At 47.5% G+C, this 21849-nt stretch overlaps 1 protein-coding gene across 1 annotated transcript; it reads right to left on the bottom strand.

The window, feature by feature from the left end:
• Positions 1-4388: 4388 nt before the first annotated feature.
• Positions 4389-20295, bottom strand: LOC134969249 (transmembrane emp24 domain-containing protein 10-like). The gene is made up of 5 exons (XM_063945077.1): positions 19935-20295; positions 15157-15277; positions 14141-14214; positions 6939-7065; positions 4389-5243 (listed from the first exon to the last, which is right to left on the bottom strand). Exons 1-5 carry the CDS (start codon positions 20112-20114, stop codon positions 5122-5124), a joined length of 624 nt encoding a protein of 207 aa, XP_063801147.1. The 5' UTR covers positions 20115-20295; the 3' UTR covers positions 4389-5121.
• Positions 20296-21849: the final 1554 nt, after the last annotated feature.

A 21849-nucleotide genomic window follows, 5' to 3' on the forward strand; every position in this document is an offset into this window, starting at 1 on the left:
TTCTGAAAGAAAATCGACAGAGCCGAAATCTGGACCTTAATGGAACCCAATTTTAGGCCCATAGTCACTCCTGACTGTAGGAAGTGCAGAAATCGACCCAGCTAATATTCCTCCGTTGGGCCTTCCTGGCCTCACACCACGCAACATATTTTCGCCAAATACGGTGATAATGGTTTGCGGTTACTTCTTTCCTAGCTTTAATCAGCGTAGGAATGACTTCCTCCGGAATGCCCTTTTCCTTTAGGATCCGGTGTTCAACCGCCATGCCGTCAAACGCAGTCGCGGTAAGTCTTGGAACAGACAGGGCCCCTGCAGTAGCAGATCCTACCTGAGCGGTAGAGGCCATGGGTCCTCTGAAATCATTTCTTGAAGTTCTGGGTACCAAGACCTTCTTGGCCAATCCGGAACCACGAGTATTGTTCTTGCTCCTCGCCCTCTTATTATTCTCAGTACCTTTGGTATGAGAGGCAGAGGGGGGAACACATAAACCGACTGGTACACCCACGGTGTCACTAGAGCGTCCACAGCTATTGCCTGAGGGTCTCTTGACCTGGCGCAATATTTATCTAGTTTTTTGTTTAAGCGGTACGCCATCATGTCCACCTGTGGCCTTTCCCAACGGTTTACCATCAGTTGGAAGACTTCTGGATGAAGTCCCCACTCTCCCGGGTGTAGATCGTGTCTGCTGAGGAAGTCTGCTTCCCAGTTATCCACTCCCGGAATGAACACTGCTGACAGTGCTAAGACGTGATTTTCCGCCCATCGGAGAATCCTTGTGGCTTCTGCCATCGCCATCCTGCTTCTTGTGCCGCCCTGTCGGTTTACATGGGCGACTGCCGTGATGTTGTCTGATTGGATCAGTACCGGCTGGTTTTGAAGCAGAGGCCTTGCCTGACTCAGGGCATTGTAAATGGCCCTCAGTTCCAGAATATTTATGTGTAGGGAAGTCTCCTGTCTTGACCAAAGTCCCTGGAAGTTTCTTCCCTGTGTGACTGCCCCCCAGCCTCAAAGGCTGGCATCCGTGGTCACCAGGACCCAGTCCTGTATGCCGAACCTGCGGCCCTCTTGAAGATGGGCACTCTGCAGCCACCACAGTAGCGATACCCTGGTCCTTGGAGACAGGGTTATCAGCCGATGCATCTGAAGATGCGATCCGGACCACTTGTCCAACAGGTCCCACTGAAAAGTTCTTGCATGGAACCTGCCGAATGGGATTGCTTCGTAGGAAGCTACCATTTTTCCCAGGACTCGCGTGCAATGATGCACAGATACCTGTTTCGGCTTCAGGAGGTCTCTGACTAGAGATGACAGCTCCTCGGCTTTCTCCTCCGGGAGAAACACTGTTTTCTGGTCTGTGTCCAGAACCATCCCCAGGAACAGTAGACGTGTCGTAGGAATCAGCTGTGACTTTGGAATGTTTAGAATCCAACCGTGCTGTTGTAGCACTTTCCGAGATAGTGCTACCCCGACTAACAACTGCTCCTTGGACCTCGCCTTTATAAGGAGATCGTCCAAGTACGGGATAATTAAAACTCCCTTTTTTCGAAGGAGTATCATCATTTCGGCCATTACCTTGGTTAACACCCTCGGTGCCGTGTACAGTCCAAACGGCAGTGTCTGGACTTGGTAATGGCAATCCTGTACCACAAATCTGAGGTACTCCTGGTGAGGATGGTAAATGGGGACATTCAGGTAAGCATCCTTGATGTCCAGGGATACCATGTAATCCCCCTCGTCCAGGCTTGCAATAACCGCCCTGAGCGATTCCATCTTGAACTTGAATTTTTTATGTATGTGTTCAAGGATTTTAAATATAAAATGGGTCACACCGAACCGTGCGGTTTCGGTACCCCAAACAGTGTGGAATAGTAACCCCATCCTTGTTGAAGTAGGGGCACCTTGACTATCACCTGCTGGGAATACAGCTTGTGAATTGCCTCTAGCACAGCCTCCCTGCCTGAGGGAGTTGTCGGCAAGGCAGATTTGAGGAAACGGCGGGGGGAAGACATCTCGAATTCCAGCTTGTACCCCTGAGATACTACTTGAAGGAAACAGGGATCCACCTGTGAGCGAGCCCACTGATCGCTGACATTTTTGAGGCGGCCCCCCACCGTACCTGGCTACGCCTGTGGAGCCCCCGTGTCATGCGGTGGACTCAGAGGAAGCGGTAGAAGAATTTTGATTCTGGGAACTGGCTGACTGGTGCAGCTTTTTCCCTCTTCCCTTGTCTCTATGCAGAAAGGAAGCGCCTTTGACCCGCTTGCTTTTCTGAAGCCGAAAGGACTGTACCTGATAATACAGTGCTTTCTTAGTCTGTGAGGAAACCTGAGGTAAAAAAATTTCTTCCCAGCCGTTGCTGTGGATACGAGGTCCCAGAGACCATCCCCAAATAATTCCTCACCCTTATAAGGCAGAATCTCTATGCGCCTTTTAAAGTCAGGATCACCTGTCCAGTGACAGGTCTCTAACACCCTCCTGACAGAATGGACATTACATTAATTTTGGATGCCAGCCGGCAAAATATCCCTCTGTGCATCTATCATATATAAGACGACGTCTTTAATATGTTCATATGTTAGCAAACTAGTATCCCTGTTTGACAGGGTCACCGACCACGCTGCAGCAGCACGATCTGCAGGTCTCAGTCTAGTACCTGAGTGTGTAAATACAGACTTCAGGATAGCCTCCTGCTTTTTATCAACAGGTACCTTCAAAGTGGCCGTATCCTAAGACGGCAGTGCCACCTTTTTTGACAACCGTGTGAGCGCCTTATCCACCCTAGGGGATATCTCCCAGCGTAACTTATCCTCTGGCGGGAAAGGGTACGCCATCAGTAACTTTTTAGAAATTACCAGTTTCTTATCGGGGGAACCCACGCTTTTTCACACACTTCATTCACTCATCTGATGGGGGAACAAAACACTGCCTGCTTTTTCTCCCCAAACATAAAACCCATTTTTAGAGGTACTTGGGTTAATGTCAGAAATGTGTAACACATTTTTTATTGCCGGGATCAAGTCACGGATGTTCCTAGTGGATTGTGTATATGTCTCAACCTTGTCGACACTGGAGTCAGACTCCGTGTCGACATCTGTGTCTGCCATCTGAGGGAGCGGGCGTTTTGATGGCCTTTGAGACGCCTGGGCAGGCGCGGGCTGAGAAGCCGTCTGTCCCACAGCTGTTACGTCATCCAGCCTTTTATGTAAGGAGTTGACACTGTCGGTTAATACCTTCCACCTATCCATCCACTCTGGTGTCGGCCCCACAGGGGGCGACATCACATTTATCGGCATCTGCTCCGTCACCACATAAGCCTCCTCATCAAACATGTCGACACAGCCGTACCGACACACCGCACACACACAGGGAATGCTCTGACTGAGGACAGGACCCCACAAAGCCCTTTGGGGAGACAGAGAGAGAGTATGCCAGCACACACCAGAGCGCTATATAATGTGGGGATTAACACTATAACTGAGTGAATTTTCCCCAATAGCTGCTTGTATATACAATATTGCGCCTAAATTTAGTGCCCCCCCTCTCTTTTTAACCCTTTGAGCCTGAAAACTACAGGGGAGAGCCTGGGGAGCTGTCTTCCAGCTGCACTGTGAAGAGAAAATGGCGCCAGTGTGCTGAAGGAGATAGCTCCGCCCCTTTTTCGCGGACTTTTCTCCCGCTTTTTTATGGATTCTGGCAGGGGTATTTATCACATATATAGCCTCTGGGACTATATATTGTGATCATTTTGCCAGCCAAGGTCTTATTATTGCTGCTCAGGGCGCCCCCCCCCCAGCGCCCTGCACCCTCAGTGACCGGAGTGTGAAGTGTGTATGAGGAGCAATGGCGCACAGCTGCAGTGCTGTGCGCTACCTTGGTGAAGACTGATTTTCCGGACCTCTTCTTGCTTCTGGCTCTGCAAGGGGGACGGTGGCGCGGCTCCGGGACCGAACACCAAGGACGGGCCTGCGGTCGATCCCTCTGGAGCTAATGGTGTCCAGTAGCCTAAGAAGCCCAAGCTAGCTGCAAGCAGGTAGGTTCGCTTCTTCTCCCCTTAGTCCCTCGCTGCAGTGAGCCTGTTGCCAGCAGGTCTCACTGTAAAATAAAAAACCTAAAATATACTTTCTTTCTAGAAGCTCAGGAGAGCCCCTAGTGTGCATCCAGCTCGGCCGGGCACAAAGATCTAACTGAGGCTTGGAGGAGGGTCATAGTGGGAGGAGCCAGTGCACACCAGGTGACCTAAAGCTTTCTTTAGTTGTGCCCAGTCTCCTGCGGAGCCGCTATTCCCCATGGTCCTTTCGGAGTTCCCAGCATCCACTAGGACGTTAGAGAAAAATTACTTACGTTTAACTGGGTTCACAGAGCAATAACACAGGGGTTGTTTTTGCAGATTGAACTCAAAGAAAAGACTTTTATTGTAAAAATAGCTCATTAGAAATCATGTTCACAGAAAATACCAGGTACAGTTTATTGCAGGGCGTCTGGGTGATGGTCAGTGATTTGTGTATCTCAGGAATACAGAGATAGTTCTCGTACAATGACACAGCACAATACTTGCTCACACAATGTAACATTCATATTTTCCATACAGAAATGGGAATCCATGCATACACAAGGGCATGTCAATATTAGAAGTGGGGACACTGGTATTACTGGATTATAAATACCCCTAGGAGGAAAGGATTCCAGATGTGGCATGTAAAGTCTGTAACAGATCTGGGAAATGAGAAATCCGCCTTATTCTTACCTCACTGAAAACATTGAATCTCTTCATAATTTATGTAACAGCCAGAACTGGAGAATCTCCTCAGTATATACTTGTGACTTACTTGAATACTGGGGAGCTTGTTCATGTGATACAAAGATGACGTAACCTGAGCAACCAGACATTCTTTTTTTTGTAAAGTGACAACGTATCTGTCTGCAGTTAACTGTGCACCTGGTTTCCATAAGCACCCCCCTCCCATTATCTTCAACTTGGTCATATTTAATGTATATCTGACTATAAGGAACCTCCAATCATACAAGAACCACCTGCACTTCAGATTTACAATTCTTTACAGTTCCTTGGCAAAAGAATGTGTTTTTTGTGCCTGTTATTAAAATCTCATCTCACTCCACAAATCACTCGATGAGTTTCTTAGCCTTGAAGAATCTCCGCAGATAAAAGACTTGCCAGGTAGCAAGAGCAACAAGACAAAACATGGAGAACATACTGAAGTAGAGGACACGGAGGCTGGTTGACTCTGGGGAGAGACAGCGATAAGGTCAGTGGGCACACATGGGAGTATAAAACATTACAGTTCTGATACAGCATGGCATTCAATTCAGCCTCACCATGGGACACAAAGTTTCAGCATTAAATATGGTTTTATATTTGTAATTTATAATAGTATACCGTATAGGTCTGCCAGGACAAATCAAGATGCAGGGACCATCTGCATCCTAAGGCAGACAATAGTGAATTACTGAACGGATAAATACATATTTTGCAGTTTGGTAACATTTTGTTACTGATGCTATTTTTCCAGCTAGAATAATGGCCAACTGATCTGGTGTCAACGGCATGTCCCAAGTAGAAGGGGCCCTGCTGTATCCACATACCAGGCTAACTACAGGCTGCTTGGCTGCATCATAAACAGACATTCCTTAATATGTTGACGGCTGATATTACAGCCACAATGTAACCAGTCACTAGGCATTTTCGTTTTTGCCACACATAAAAAGGTCAAAAAAGTGTCATTTCCAAAATAAATAAAAAAACAAAAACGTAAAACATAAAATCTGGCCTGGTCAGGAAGGGGTGATTCCCTGTGGTCAGTAAGTAGGGGGGGGGTCAGTCAGACCTGATCGCTGCTGTGCTTTTTCGCACAGCGGGCGATCAAGTCCTAACTACGCATGCACCACAAATGCGCACGCGAGTTGGACAACAACAGGCAGCGCCGGTCAGCGACGGGATGGTGTGAAAAATCCGATCGCACAGGCGTTTGCAAGGTGACTGACAGGAAGAGGCTGTTTGTGGGTGGCAACTGAGCATTTGCTGGGAGTGTCCGGAAAAACGCAGGCGTGTCCAAACATTTTCAGGGAGGTTGTCTGACGTCAGCTCCAGCCCCGATCAGCCTTTTCTCATCGCACTGTAGGAGTAAGTCCTGGGCTGCGCAGAGACTGCACAAAGTGGATTTTAGCAGCTCGGCATACACATAGGAACGCACACTTGCACAGCAAATATACACTCCCCCTGGAGGTGGCGACTATCTGATCGCAGGACAGCAAAATTTGCAGCCCAGCGATCAAGTCTGAATAACCCCCCTAGTTACAGAGAACTACAACTAGGCAGTGGTAAGCCCATACCATGCAGTGAGATTGCAGAGTTAACTTAAACAGCTCTTTATATGAATCTGAATCTAACCTTACATATAATAATGTTTGTACTGGCAGTTATTTATATAGATCATGAGAACGTAATTGCACATAGTGCAATAACACTACAAAATCTTAAAAGGATAATTCCACAATTGTTTTATAACTAAAATCGGCCTCCCCAATTAGCTGAACTGTGAAGATTTCATACCAGGAAGCCGCAGTTTGGAAGAACTCCGATACTATCACTACAGCTTGTCCTGTTTTCTAGGCAGGCCGATGCCAGTGGCTGTGTCTTCCAGTGCTATTTCATTGGCCCCAGCAGCATGCTTTTGGCAGACGTCCTGAGGGTTGCTCAGATGTTCAATGGGCTGGCTATGGTCACGCTGTGGATCCAATGGCGCATCTTTGTATGTAGCTAGCGTATCAGAGAAGCCGGCAGTGGGTGTCTTATTAAACAAGATGTCTCCTGAGGCACAGCCGATGCATACAAAGGCACAGCTACGGCGACATTTTCCTCCACCTCAGGCCCAAGTTACTGTTCTAATCTTACTAGCCTCTTATACTATACATTCACTCACCATTTGTGTCTCTCATTTCTTCTTCTCTTCTCTTCATGTAAGTGAAGTCTTTGACAATAGAGTCTGACAGGTCCTCAAGGCGCCTCAACTCCACCTCCAGTGGTTTCAGCTTCTCTGCTTTAGCCAGCTAAAACGTTAAAGAAAGCAGCACGTGGTTACTATGTGGTATTCTACTAACTCCCCTGGACATGAAGCGTCACTAACTCCACCTCCAGCGGTTTCAGCCTCTCTGCTTTAGCCAGCTAAAACGTTAAAGAAAGCAGCACGTGGTTACTATGTGGTATTCTACTAACTCCCCTGGACATGAAGCGTCACTAACTCCACCTCCAGCGGTTTCAGCTTCTCTGCTTTAGCCAGCTAAAGCGTTAAAGAAAGCAGCACGTGGTTACTATGTGGTATTCTACTAACTCCCCTGGACACAAAGCGTCACTAACTCCACCTCCAGCGGTTTCAGCCTCTCTGCTTTAGCCAGCTAAAACGTTAAAAAAAGCAGCACGTGGTTACTATGTGGTATTCTACTAACTCCCCTGGACATGAAGCGTCACTAACTCCACCTCCAGCGGTTTCAGCTTCTCTGCTTTAGCCAGCTAAAACGTTAAAGAAAGCAGCACGTGGTTACTATGTGGCATTCTACTAACTCCCCTGGACATGGTTGATTTTTATAAATGGTGGAAATATAATAGGTAGCAGGTATATTTCATCCCAGAAAAATGTCAAGATTATTTTGGGGGATATTAAAATGCCTCTGAAAAGATTAATATATTAACTACATGATAGACTCAACCACAGTCTGGGCTCCCTGGCTGTTCAGAGAACGCCGTCCATACTCTCTCTCCTTTCTCCAAAACTGCATTTCTTCCCCTTTCAGTGAGGCTAACACCCCTTCCCTACTTGCGTCACCGGAGACACGCTCCTTGCCAGCTTCTTTCCCCTTCCACCCCACCCTTCCCTCCCCGTCTTTCCCCTGTAACCTGGTCTCCGCCAGGTCATTTCCTTGGTTTCTTTTTCAAAGTCTCTAAAGTGATACAAGTTTGTAAAATGTCGGGGGAAAACCACTTGCAACTCCCATATGCAAGTTCAAAACTCCTTTCACATCAATACAACTCCTCAACACACAAGTCCCACATCATTTAACTCATTTTTCTGCTAGAGAAAATTATAAGAAAATGACGCGTCTACATCCCATATTCTCCTACTTATGCTATATACATTAGTATTCACTGGGAGGGGTGCACGACGGGTACTGCACTGTATTTTGCCATTTCTACATAAAAATAAGGGATTTTCCCTACTTCTAACCTAGTCTAGAGGCTCGCGATAATAAGATTTTACTTACCGATAAATCTATTTCTCGGAGTCCGTAGTGGATGCTGGGGTTCCTGAAAGGACCATGGGGAATAGCGGCTCCGCAGGAGACAGGGCACAAAAAGTAAAGCTTTTCCGATCAGGTGGTGTGCACTGGCTCCTCCCCCTATGACCCTCCTCCAGACTCCAGTTAGGTACTGTGCCCGGACGAGCGTACACAATAAGGGAGGATTTTGAATCCCGGGTAAGACTCATACCAGCCACACCAATCACACCGTACAACTTGTGATCTAAACCCAGTTAACAGTATGATAACAGCGGAGCCTCTGAAAGATGGCTTCCTTTAACAATAACCCGAATTAGTTAACAATAACTATGTACAACTTATGCAGATAATCCGCACTTGGGATGGGCGCCCAGCATCCACTACGGACTCCGAGAAATAGATTTATCGGTAAGTAAAATCTTATTTTCTCTATCGTCCTAGTGGATGCTGGGGTTCCTGAAAGGACCATGGGGATTATACCAAAGCTCCCAAACGGGCGGGAGAGTGCGGATGACTCTGCAGCACCGAATGAGAGAACTCCAGGTCCTCCTTAGCCAGAGTATCAAATTTGTAAAATTTTACAAACGTGTTCTCCCCTGACCACGTAGCTGCTCGGCAAAGTTGTAATGCCGAGACCCCTCGGGCAGCCGCCCAAGAGGAGCCCACCTTCCTTGTGGAGTGGGCCTTTACAGATTTAGGCTGTGGCAAGCCTGCCACAGAATGTGCAAGTTGGATTGTGCTACAGATCCAACGAGCAATCGTCTGCTTAGACGCAGGAGCACCCATCTTGTTGGGTGCATACAATATAAACAACGAGTCAGATTTTCTGACTCCAGCTGTCCTTGCAATATATATTTTTAATGCTCTGACAACGTCCAGTAACTTGGAGTCCTCCAAGTCACTTGTAGCCGCAGGCACTACAATAGGCTGGTTCAGATGAAATGCTGACACCACCTTAGGGAGAAAATGCGGACGAGTCCGCAGTTCTGCCCTGTCCGAATGGAAAATCAGATATGGGCTTTTGTAAGATAAAGCTGCCAATTCTGACACTCTCCTGGCAGAAGCCAGGGCTAGAAGCATGGTCACTTTCCATGTGAGATATTTCAAATCCACCTTTTTTAGTGGTTCAAACCAATGAGATTTTAGGAAGTCCAAAACCACATTTAGATCCCACGGTGCCACTGGAGGCACCACAGGAGGCTGAATATGCAGCACTCCCTTAACAAAGGTCTGGACTTCAGGGACTGAAGCCAATTCTTTTTGAAAGAAAATCGACAGGGCCGAAATTTGAACCTTAATAGATCCCAATTTGAGACCCATTGACAATCCTGATTGCAGGAAATGTAGGAATCGACCCAGTTGAAATTCCTCCGTCGGAGCACTCCGATCTTCGCACCACGCAACATATTTTCGCCAAATTCGGTGATAATGTTGCACGGTTACTTCCTTCCTTGCTTTAATCAAAGTAGGAATGACTTCTTCCGGCATGCCTCTTTCCTTTAGGATCCGGCGTTCAACCGCCATGCCGTCAAACGCAGCCGCGGTAAGTCTTGAAACAGACAGGGACCCTGCTGAAGCAAGTCCCTCCTTAGAGGTAGAGGCCACGGATCTTCCGTGATCATCTCTTGAAGTTCCGGGTACCAAGTCCTCCTTGGCCAATCCGGAACCACTAGTATCGTTCTTACGCCTCTTTGCCGTATAATTCTCAATACTTTTGGTATGAGAGGCAGAGGAGGAAACACATACACCGACTGGTACACCCAAGGCGTTACCAGCGCGTCCACAGCTATTGCCTGCGGATCTCTTGACCTGGCGCAATACCTGTCCAGTTTTTTGTTGAGGCGAGACGCCATCATGTCCACCATTGGTCTTTCCCAACGGGTTACCAGCATGTGGAAGACTTCTGGATGAAGTCCCCACTCTCCCGGGTGAAGATCGTGTCTGCTGAGGAAGTCTGCTTCCCAGTTGTCCACTCCCGGGATGAACACTGCTGACAGTGCTATCACATGATTCTCTGCCCAGCGAAGAATCCTTGCAGCTTCTGCCATTGCCCTCCTGCTTCTTGTGCCGCCCTGTCTGTTCACATGGGCGACTGCCGTGATGTTGTCCGACTGGATCAATACCGGTTTTCCCTGAAGCAGAGGTTCTGCCTGGTTTAGAGCATTGTATATTGCTCTTAGTTCCAGAATGTTTATGTGAAGAGACGTTTCCAGGCTCGTCCATACTCCCTGGAAGTTTCTTCCTTGTGTGACTGCTCCCCAGCCTCTCAGGCTGGCGTCCGTGGTCACCAGGATCCAATCCTGTATTCCGAATCTGCGGCCCTCCAATAGATGAGCACTCTGCAACCACCACAGAAGAGACACCCTTGTCCTTGGAGACAGGGTTATCCGTAGGTGCATCTGAAGATGCGACCCTGACCATTTGTCCAACAGATCCCTTTGGAAAATTCTTGCGTGGAATCTGCCGAATGGAATCGCTTCGTAAGAAGCCACCATTTTTCCCAGGACTCTTGTGCATTGATGTACAGACACCTTTCCTGGTTTTAGGAGGTTCCTGACAAGCTCGGATAACTCCTTGGCTTTTTCCTCCGGGAGAAAAACCTTTTTCTGAACCGTGTCCAGAATCATCCCTAGGAACAGCAGACGAGTTGTCGGCATTAACTGGGATTTTGGAATATTCAGAATCCACCCGTGCTGTTTTAGCACTTCTTGAGACAGTGCTAATCCCATCTCTAGCTGTTCTCTGGACCTCGCCCTTATTAGGAGATCGTCCAAGTATGGGATAATTAATACGCCTTTTCTTCGAAGAAGAATCATCATCTCGGCCATTACCTTTGTAAAGATCCGAGGTGCCGTGGACAATCCGAACGGCAGCGTCTGAAACTGATAGTGACAGTTTTGTACAACGAACCTGAGGTACCCCTGGTGTGAGGGGTAAATTGGAACGTGGAGATACGCATCCTTGATGTCCAAGGATACCATAAAGTCCCCCTCTTCCAGGTTCGCTATCACTGCTCTGAGTGACTCCATTTTGAACTTGAACTTCTTTATGTACAGGTTCAAGGACTTCAGATTTAGAATAGGCCTTACCGAGCCATCCGGCTTCGGTACCACAAAAAGAGTGGAATAATACCCCTTCCCTTGTTGCAGAAGAGGTACCTTGACTATCACCTGCTGAGAGTACAGCTTGTGAATGGCTTCCAACACCGTCTCCCTTTCGGAGGGGGACGTTGGTAAAGCAGACCTCAGGAAACGGCGAGGTGGATCTGTCTCTAATTCCAACCTGTATCCCTGAGATATTATCTGCAGGATCCAGGGATCTACTTGCGAGTGAGCCCACTGCGCGCTGTAATTTTTGAGACGACCGCCCACCGTCCCCGAGTCCGCTTGAGAAGCCCCAGCGTCATGCTGAGGCTTTTGTAGAAGCCGGGGAGGGCTTCTGATCCTGGGAAGGAGCTGCGTGTTGCTGTCTCTTCCCTCGACCTTTGCCTCGTGGCAAATATGAATAGCCCTTTGCTCTCTTATTTTTAAAGGAACGAAAGGGCTGCGGTTGAAAAGTCGGTGCCTTTTTCTGTTGGGGAGTGACTTGAGGTAGAAAGGTGGATTTCCCGGCTGTAGCCGTGGCCACCAAATCTGATAGACCGACTCCAAATAACTCCTCCCCCTTATACGGCAAAACTTCCATATGCCGTTTTGAATCCGCATCGCCTGTCCACTGTCGCGTCCATAAAGCTCTTCTGGCCGAAATGGACATAGCACTTACCCGTGATGCCAGTGTGCATATATCCCTCTGTGCATCACGCATATAAAGAAATGCATCCTTTATTTGTTCTAACGACAGTAAAATATTGTCCCTGTCCAGGGTATCAATATTTTCAATCAGGGATTCTGACCAAACTACCCCCGCACTGCCCATCCAGGCAGTTGCTACAGCTGGTCGTAGTATAACACCTGCATGTGTGTATATACTTTTTTGGATATTTTCCATCCTCCTATCTGATGGATCTTTAAGTGCGGCCGTCTCAGGAGAGGGTAACGCCACTTGTTTAGATAAGCGTGTTAGCGCCTTGTCCACCCTAGGAGGTGTTTCCCAGCGCTCCCTAACCTCTGGCGGGAAAGGGTATAATGCCAATAATTTCTTTGAAATTATCAGCTTTTTATCAGGGGCAACCCACGCTTCATTACACACGTCATTTAGTTCTTCTGATTCAGGAAAAAACTATAGGTAGTTTTTTCATACCCCACATAATACCCTGTTTAGTGGTACCTGTAGTATCAGCTAAATGTAACGCCTCCTTCATTGCCAAAATCATATAACGTGTGGCCCTACTGGAAAATACGGTTGATTCGTCACCGTCACCACTGGAGTCATCGCCTGTGTCTGGGTCTGTGTCGACCGACTGAGGCAAAGGGCGTTTCACAGCCCCTGACGGTGTTTGAGTCGCCTGGACAGGCACTAATTGATTGTCCGGCCGTCTCATGTCGTCAAACGACTGCTTTAGCGTGTTGACACTATCCCGTAGTTCCATAAATAAAGGCATCCATTCTGGTGTCGACCCCCTAGGAGGTGACATCCCCATATTTGGCAATTGCTCCGCCTCCACACCAATATCGTCCTCATACATGTCGACACACACGTACCGACACACAGCAGACACACAGGGAATGCTCCTAATGAAGACAGGACCCACTAGCCCTTTGGGGAGACAGAGGGAGAGTTTGCCAGCACACACCAAAAGCGCTATATATATATCAGGGATAGCCTTATAATAAGTGCTCCCCTATAGCTGCTTTGTTATATAAAAATATCGCCATAAATTTGCCCCCCCTCTCTGTTTTACCCTGTTTCTGTAGTGCAGTGCAGGGGAGAGACCTGGGAGCCGTCCTGACCAGCGGAGCTGTGAGAGGAAATGGCGCCGTGTGCTGAGGAGATAGGCCCCGCCCCTTTTCCGGCGGGCTCGTCTCCCGCTATTTTGAGAAATCAGGCAGGGGTTAAATATCTCCATATAGCCTCTAGGGCTATATGTGAGGTATTTTTAGCCTTTATAGGTACTATTTTGCCTCCCAGGGCGCCCCCCTCCCAGCGCCCTGCACCCTCAGTGACTGCCGTGTGAAGTGTGCTGAGAGGAAAATGGCGCACAGCTGCAGTGCTGTGCGCTACCTTTAGAAGACTGCAGGAGTCTTCAGCCGCCGATTCTGGACCTCTTCTGTCTTCAGCATCTGCAAGGGGGCCGGCGGCGCGGCTCCGGTGACCATCCAGGCTGTACCTGTGATCGTCCCTCTGGAGCTTGATGTCCAGTAGCCAAGAAGCCAATCCATCCTGCACGCAGGTGAGTTGACTCCTTCTCCCCTCAGTCCCTCGCTGCAGTGATCCTGTTGCCAGCAGGAATCACTGTAACATAAAAAACCTAGCTAAACTTTCTCTAAGCAGCTCTTTAGGAGAGCCACCTAGATTGCACCCTTCTCGGCCGGGCACAAAAATCTAACTGGAGTCTGGAGGAGGGTCATAGGGGGAGGAGCCAGTGCACACCACCTGATCGGAAAAGCTTTACTTTTTGTGCCCTGTCTCCTGCGGAGCCGCTATTCCCCATGGTCCTTTCAGGAACCCCAGCATCCACTAGGACGATAGAGAAAACTTAATGTAGATTTCTAATTACACAGCAGGAAATCGCAGCCTGCGCGTTTTACCTTATTTATAAAGTTGCCACAACCTAGTTTGCTGCTAACTGAATTCAGCCCATAATGCGCAATGCATAAAAGGGAGATTTTTCAGGAGAAAACCCAGGTGACTTGTACTAAGCCTTATTAATGTGACTAAGCTTTAAGATACCTGAAAATAAAAATACACTTACATCCTCATAATTCTTAGCTTCCACACCATGTTTCACATTCAGTATAATTAGCTGATCTGCAGATCTCAGAGCATCTGGGGATACAAAACATGAATGCCGGGGTAAATACAACAGCTCATGAACAAAGGACCAATTCAGACAATTCAGACATGTGTCAAGATGAGCAAAGAGCAAGAATACCAAGAAATGGTTGATCGGGCGCTATATGGTGCTGTGGCTCTAATGCCTTTTGGGATTGTCACACCCAAACAGAATTCACAGAAAAAAACACCAAATAGCAGCGCTAACATGATAATAATACATATGAAGGATTGAGTGATGAAAACTTCACATTTAATAGACTGACGGCGCAGTCTCACCAAACAACTTTACCAGAGCCGCTAGAGGTGTAGTCCCTTAAGAGTGTCTTTGGTATAGTTCAAATAACCAAGTTTGGGGTCCTCATACTCCTGACGCGTTTCGCTGCAGGTACTGCAGCACCTGCAGCGAAACGAGTCAGGAGTATCCTTGGGTCAACATCTAATCATCACTGCCTATGTGTATCCGGACCAACACTGGACTTTGACATCAGCAGAAAAATTGTGGTGACATAAAGATCTGGAGCATCACCACCTCTTCACACCTAAAGAGGACACCGCGCTACAATGAGGACCCCAAACTTGGTTATTTGAACTATACAAAAGACACTCTTAAGGGACTACACCTCTAGCGGCTCTGGTAAAGTTGTTTGGTGAGACTGCGCCGTCAGTCTATTCTCACGTATTTCACCCATCTGCAGATCCAGTTTCATTGCAACAGGAATGGATTACACTGATATAGGCAGCTATAATTGAGACCCTTAGTTTTAATTAAATTTTATGAGCTTGGTACATGTTTTTAATGTGGTTTAATTTGATACCTTATTAAATGTGAAGTTTTCATCACTCAATCCTTCATATGTATTATTATCACGTTAGCACTGCTATTTGGTTTTTTTTTTTTGGGGGGGGGGTTTATGTGTCAAGATGAGGACTGACCAGATGAGCCTGTGCTTTCAAAGCAAACTTCATACACTTCATAATCATCTGTAGTGAAGGCAAATTTCCCCTTCTTTGCCTCCTCTTTGGAATATAGAATATGTCCTGCTGAGTCCGTAACCTGAATAAGATACAAGAGGCATGAATTAGACACTGTTTTTCCATCAATCAACAGATGCTGCAATATTTGACTATTAGGTCCACAATATAATAATTGTATGTTAAAGCTGAAGTGTATACCAGTCCAATAAAAAAACATCTTGTACTTTCATCCAATTCATACAGGTATTCTTTGGGAACACAAATTAAACTGCGACGGTCAGGATGCCAGCAGTCACATGACCGTCCACAGCATCCCGACACTAAAGATCCCCATATCAGAGGGGGTATTTCTACCCTTGGGCGATGGCGGCAATGGTTAACCCTCCCACGGTGGTGGCTAGGGCTAACCACCCCCTATAGCGCCTAATACTAACCCCCCTAGTGCCTAACCAATCCCCCCCCTCCTGGTCCTAAAAGTAACCTTGAACCTGGAGACACACCTTCAGCATCCTGGCTGTCGGTGACCCAGCGCCGGTCTCCTGAGTGGTGTCAGGATTCCGGTGTCAGTCACATGACCGCCAGCATCCTGACAGGCAGGATGCTGAATGCATCTCATTCTTCGGACTTTGAGAATTAGGCCTGATTGAGAGGTGGATGCAATGCTTGTTGTTGCTGTGTCTTTGTATGAAGCAGATCTGAGTAGATCTGAAAATCCGCAACCGATGGGATTTGTATTCTTCTCAGATCCGCTGCTTGCGCAGAAAGATGCATCCTTGACGTATTATCAGTAGCTTCATCAGTGGCTGTTCAGAATTTCCCTGCAAGTAAGCAGCAATCAGTGGCTGTGACCTGCCCCCCATTTCAGTGGCCAAGCCACCGTTGCCTTCCACAAACTGCTCGTCAATCACTCTGCATCCAAATCCTCATTATGACCACCACCGCGGCACATGCACAGTGTGACTCCGATATATATGCAGTAGCAAGAAGAACCTTAGTGAAGGTATTAAAGAGTGCACATATAAGTAGGAATGGCTATCGGAAACAGATGCTTCTTAACCATAAATGTTTTCCTTCTGTTGTAAATGCTTTTTCAATTAGATTCCGTGCTGTTTTGTTCTAACAGCAGATTCCCAATATTTGGTGGTGTTATGGTGCACAACTGTATCCACTGAAGAGATCCTTTGCGAGTGTGCAAACTATTGCCCCGATTCAGAAATGGATGCAACAGGGGGGAATGTATATTATACCTATAACACTTCCTGCCTCTTTACCGAGGCGAAGCAGCAGCGCCGAGATGTATTAACAACTCGGAAGGCGAAAGCGGAGGAGTGAAAACTGCCTGTGCCCCACCAGCCCAGTGCTCTCCCTGGCCGGCTCCGGTGCCGCTACTGACGTCAAATCTCACATGCAGCCCGGAGTTGGGACAGCGCTGTCCCTGGCTGTGGTGTATGGGCAACGACACCTGCAGCTGCTGAAATCTGTAACTGCAGGTGTCGGAGCGGTCACTGCCACTGACCATTCATACACTGCTCTAGCATATCACAGTAACATAGTAACAGTTTCTGAGGTTGAAAAAAGACAATTTGTCTATCGAGTTCAACTTATATGTGGTCTCCTACGCTGTATTTTTTATTTTTTTTAAGTAATTTTGTCTGTTGTTAATGTCGCCCGTTGTGTTTATACCTTATTCCTTGTTAATAACTATAGTGCATGACTACGCACCATAACCCTGTATATCCTTATCCATTGGGTACTTATCTAGCCTATTCTTAAAAGTGTTGACAGAGTCTGCCATTATTACTCTCTCCGGCAGGGAATTCCAAACACGTATTGTCCTTACTGTGAAAAAAACTTTTCGCCTCTGTGTGCAAAATCTCCTCTCCTCTATCTTAAGCGGGTGTCCACGTATCCTCTGTGTTCATCTTATCAAAAACAGATCCCCTGCTAGCTTTGTGCATTGTCCCCTTATATATTTGTAGATGTTGATCATGTCCCCTCTTAGTCTCCTCTTTTCCAGTGTGTACATGCCTAGCCTCGCAAGCCTTTCCTCGTATTCCACCGTCTCCATCCCCTTAATTAGTTTGGTCGCCCGTCTCTGAACCTTTTCTAGCTCCAGGATATCCTTTTTGTAATATGGTGCCCAAAATTGTGCACAGTATTCAAGATGTGGCCTCACTAGTGATTTATATAATGGGAGTATAACACTCTCATCCCTTGCATCAATTCCCCATTATATACATGCTAATACCTTGTTAGCCTTCTTTGCTGCAATCTTACTTTGGGTACTGCTGCTTAATTTGCTATCTATGTAAACACCTAAGTCTTTTTCCAGTACAGAATCCCCTAATATTACCCCATGTAGTATGTAGGTTTTATTTTTGTTCTTGCTACCAAAGGGCATTACCTTACACTTGTCTGTATTGAAACTCATTCTCCATTTTGCTGCCCATGCTTCCAGTTTAACTAAGTCGTTCTGAAGAGACTCAGCATCCCCCTCCGTATTTATAACCTTACACAATTTGGGATCGTCTGCAAAAATTGACGCCATGCTCTCTAGATCTACTGCTAGATCGTAAATGAAAATGTTGAACAATAGTGGTCCAAGTACAGACCCTTGTGGCACACCACTTAGTACTTCAGTCGAATTAGAAAAGGTTCCATTTACCACAACGCGCTGCTCCCTATTATTTAACCAATTCCTGACCCAAGTGCATATTGTGCTTCCTAGCCCTAGTTCTTGTAACTTATAGAAGTCTCATGTGGGGTACTGGGCTGAAAGCTTTAAGGTGGGTACACACTGATAGATATATCTGCCGATCAATTGATCGGCAGATATATCTATGGACGGATTGGGCAGTGTGTTGAGCATACACACTGCCCGATCCATCGGGGACTGACGTCATGAACTTGGCGGGCGTGTACACACGCCCACCCAGTTCATCTGTCAATCACCGCCAGCTGCCGCAACATGTGTACGGGCGGTCGGCCGACCGCCCGTACACACACAGCGACGCGCCAATATATCGGAAGATATATTGGCCGTCGGCTGTGCTGCGTGGCCGGCACGATATGTCTGAACGACGAAGTTCACAGACATATCGCCCATACACACTGGCTGACGGACCCCCGATATATCGGCCGGTCAAGAGAATGACCGATATATCGGCCAGTGTGTACCCACCTTTACAAAAGTCTAAAAAGATTACATCCACCTCAGTGCCCTGATCAAGGTTCACACAAACTGTTTCATAAAAGCCTATTAAGTTTGTTTGACATGATCTATCCGTCACAAATCCATGTTGGTTCCTATTAATAACCTTATTGGCTTCAAGGAACTTCTGTATACTGTCCCTTAGAATACCTTCCAGTACTTTCCCCACTATAGATGTAAGACTAACCAGTCTATCATTACCCGGTTCAGCTTTACTTCCCTTTTTGAACATCAGCACTACTTCCGCTAAACGTCAGTCTTTGGGAACTATGGGGGTCATTCCGGCCCGTTGGCATGCAGCGGTTCTTCACTGCGAATGGGTCGGAACTGCGCATGTGCGGCAGCCGCAATGCGCACGCACGTCGTTGCCCGGCGAGCAGCGGCCAGAATAAAGAAGAAAGTGATCGCTAGCGCGATCGCAAGAAGACTGACAGCGGGGAGGCGTTCCGGGGCGTCTACTCAACGTTTTCCGGGCGTGGAGATCCGAACGCAGGCGTGTCCAGGAGTTTGGAAGGCGGATGTCTGACATCAATTCCCGGACCTTCGTCGCTGGATCCGTCGCACAGGGTAAGTAAGTCTGACCCTGGTCTTGTTTTGCATGAAACATTTTTAGCATAGCAGGGCTGCGATCGCTACACTCCCCCATAGGCGGCGTCAAGTTGATCGCACGAGCAGCAAAAAGTTGGTACGTGCGATCAACTCGGAATAAGGGCCTATATCAGTGTGCTATCTTGTAGATAGCAGCGATGATATGGACAGCGGCACATAGCATAATGTGCGCAGATACTTCTTCCCCCATAGCGATGATTCTTACATCTACCCCATTGCGATAGTGATACCACCACAAATATTTGATGGTCCCCTTCCAATAGCCTACCCTATGTATAAGTAGAATTTGTGAGATCATAATTTTTTTAATCCAGTTATAAAACTGAAACCAAACTTCAAAAACAATGATAAGTAATAGAAATAAATAAAGGGTCACACAGATGAATACTCATGGTTACTGCTGAGCTAAGCAATACCTGAACTGCTTTATACTATGGAGGAAAAGTGACAGCACCCAGGCACAGCAAGTAATATTCACTATGATCTTCGCAAACATGAAATGCCTCATCTGGCGTTAACATACAGGTGCTTTGTGTCATGCATGCAGGAAAATAATGTACACAGCCAACCATCAATGGACACATACCCAACCGTATGTACATTACCCTAATGCAGAAATAAGGGAGCTAGTCACATGAAGGTAGTATATTGGCATTGGAAGGTAACCACCCAGGGAACAGGTTGGCAGCAGGGCACACCACGGAAGTATGGGTAACCTGCCACAGTACGGATTGGCAGCAGGGCACACCACAAGAATATGGGTAACCTCCCGCAGTATGGATTGGCAGCACAACACAGGAGTATGGGTAACCTCCCACAGTATGGATTGGCAGCACAACATGCCACGGGAGTATGGGTAACCTGCCACAGTATGGATTGGCAGCAGGGCATGCCATGGGACTAGTGTATTATTTACCCTGAGGTGGGTGATCAGTGCAGGCTGCTGCTCGGCAACCTCGTAGTCCCCGGTCACCAGCACATCTTTATGGATCTCTTCCTTCAGGCACTTCTTGCTCCCAGGAGGCAGATAGAAGGAGATGGCACCCGCCCCGTGCAGAAGGAGGCAGAGGGGGCTGAGAAGCAGGAGCCAGATCATAGTGACAATAAAGCTACATACAGGAACGGATAAGCTGAGAGTTGCCGGGTTGTTGCTGAGGGACAGGATGAAAGGTAGAAGCCAGACTTCCGATGTCGTGTAACATCAGCGCTGTTTCCATCCCATCATCCTAGCCCCGCCCATCACCGCTGACGCCCTTCTATTGTATGGCGCCCGTGAACCGTGTCACTGTAGCGTGCATGTCTGACTGATGGGGTAATCGTCCGGAGCTCAATAAGGGGGCGTGGTTTCACAAAACGTCACTATTGGGGTGTATCCAATCTGCCGGAGATGCTGTAATACAGGCATGGGATATGCAGCAGCAGCGGCTCCCTCTCGCTCCCCCTCTTGCACTGTGGGCCTAATTCAGACCTGATCGTAACAGCAAATTTGTTAGCAGATGGTCAAAACCATGGGGGTAATTCTGAGTTGATCGCAGCAATTGGGCAAAACCATGTGCACTGGAGGGGGGGAAGATATAACATTTGCAGAGAGAGTTAGATTTGGGTGGGTTATTTTGTTTCTGTGCAGGGTAAATACTGGCTGCTTTATTTTTACACTGCAATTTAGATTTCAGTTTGAACACACCACACCCAAATTTAACTCTCTCTGCACATGTTATATCTGCCCCTCCTGCAGTGCACATGGGGGGTAATTCCAAGTTGATCGCAGCAGGAATTTTGTTAGCAATTGGGAAAAACCATGTGCACTGCAGGGGAGGCAGATATAACGTGCAGAGAGAGTTAGATTTGGGTGGGTTATTTTATTTCTGTGCAGGGTAAATACTGGCTGCTTTATTTTTACACTGCAAATTAGATTGCAGATTGAACACACCACACCCAAATCTAACTCTCTCTGCACATGTTAAATCTGCCTCCCCTGCAGTGCACATGGTTTTGCCCAACTGCTAAAAAATTTCCTGCTGCGATCAACTTGGAATTACCCTCATAGTTTTGCCCAATTGCTAACAAAATTGCTGCTGCGATCAACTCAGAATTAGGCCCCATGTTCCCTGCAGTGGGGGCAGATATAACGTGCAGAAAGAGTAGATTTCGGTGGGATATGTTCAAACTGAAATCTAAATTGCAGTGTAAAAATAAATCAGCCAGTATTTACCATGCACAGAAACAATATAACCCACCGAAATCTAACTCTCTCTGCACGTTATATCTGCCACACCTGCAGTGCACATGGGTTTGCCTATCTGCTAATAAATTTGCTGCTACTACCAACTCTGAATTACTCCCAGTGTTCACTTGTGTATTACAGCGCTGTAAGCTGCTGCGGCTGCTCACGTACTGACCGGAGACTGTCAGGCCTGCACAGCGGAGAGGTCTGTGTGATGGGAGACATTGCAGCCTCCTACCCCGCTGCTGCCCCCGGACATGGGGTGATTCAGACCTGATCGCACGCAGGCGTTTTTTTACAGTGCTGCGATCAGGTAGTTGCCGCCTATAGGGGGAGGGGGTAGTTTATGTGCAGGGGTGCGAACGCTTGTGCAGAGAGTTGTTCGTGCAGTCTCTGCACAGCTCAGGACTTACTCAGCTGCTGCGATGATCCGGCCAGGAGCTGATGTCAGGAATTTTTCCGGACACTCCCTAGAAACGGTCAGTTGACACCCACAAATGTCCTCTTCCTGTCTTCTTGCGATCGCCCGTGCGATCGCTTTGTTCGTTAAACCTGCCGCTGTCCGGCGATCCCCGTCGCCGGGGACGACGTGCCTGCTCATTGCTGC

The sequence above is a fragment of the Pseudophryne corroboree genome, chromosome 11 (assembly GCF_028390025.1).
Source record: "Pseudophryne corroboree isolate aPseCor3 chromosome 11, aPseCor3.hap2, whole genome shotgun sequence".
In the NCBI taxonomy this organism is placed as follows: domain Eukaryota; kingdom Metazoa; phylum Chordata; class Amphibia; order Anura; family Myobatrachidae; genus Pseudophryne; species Pseudophryne corroboree.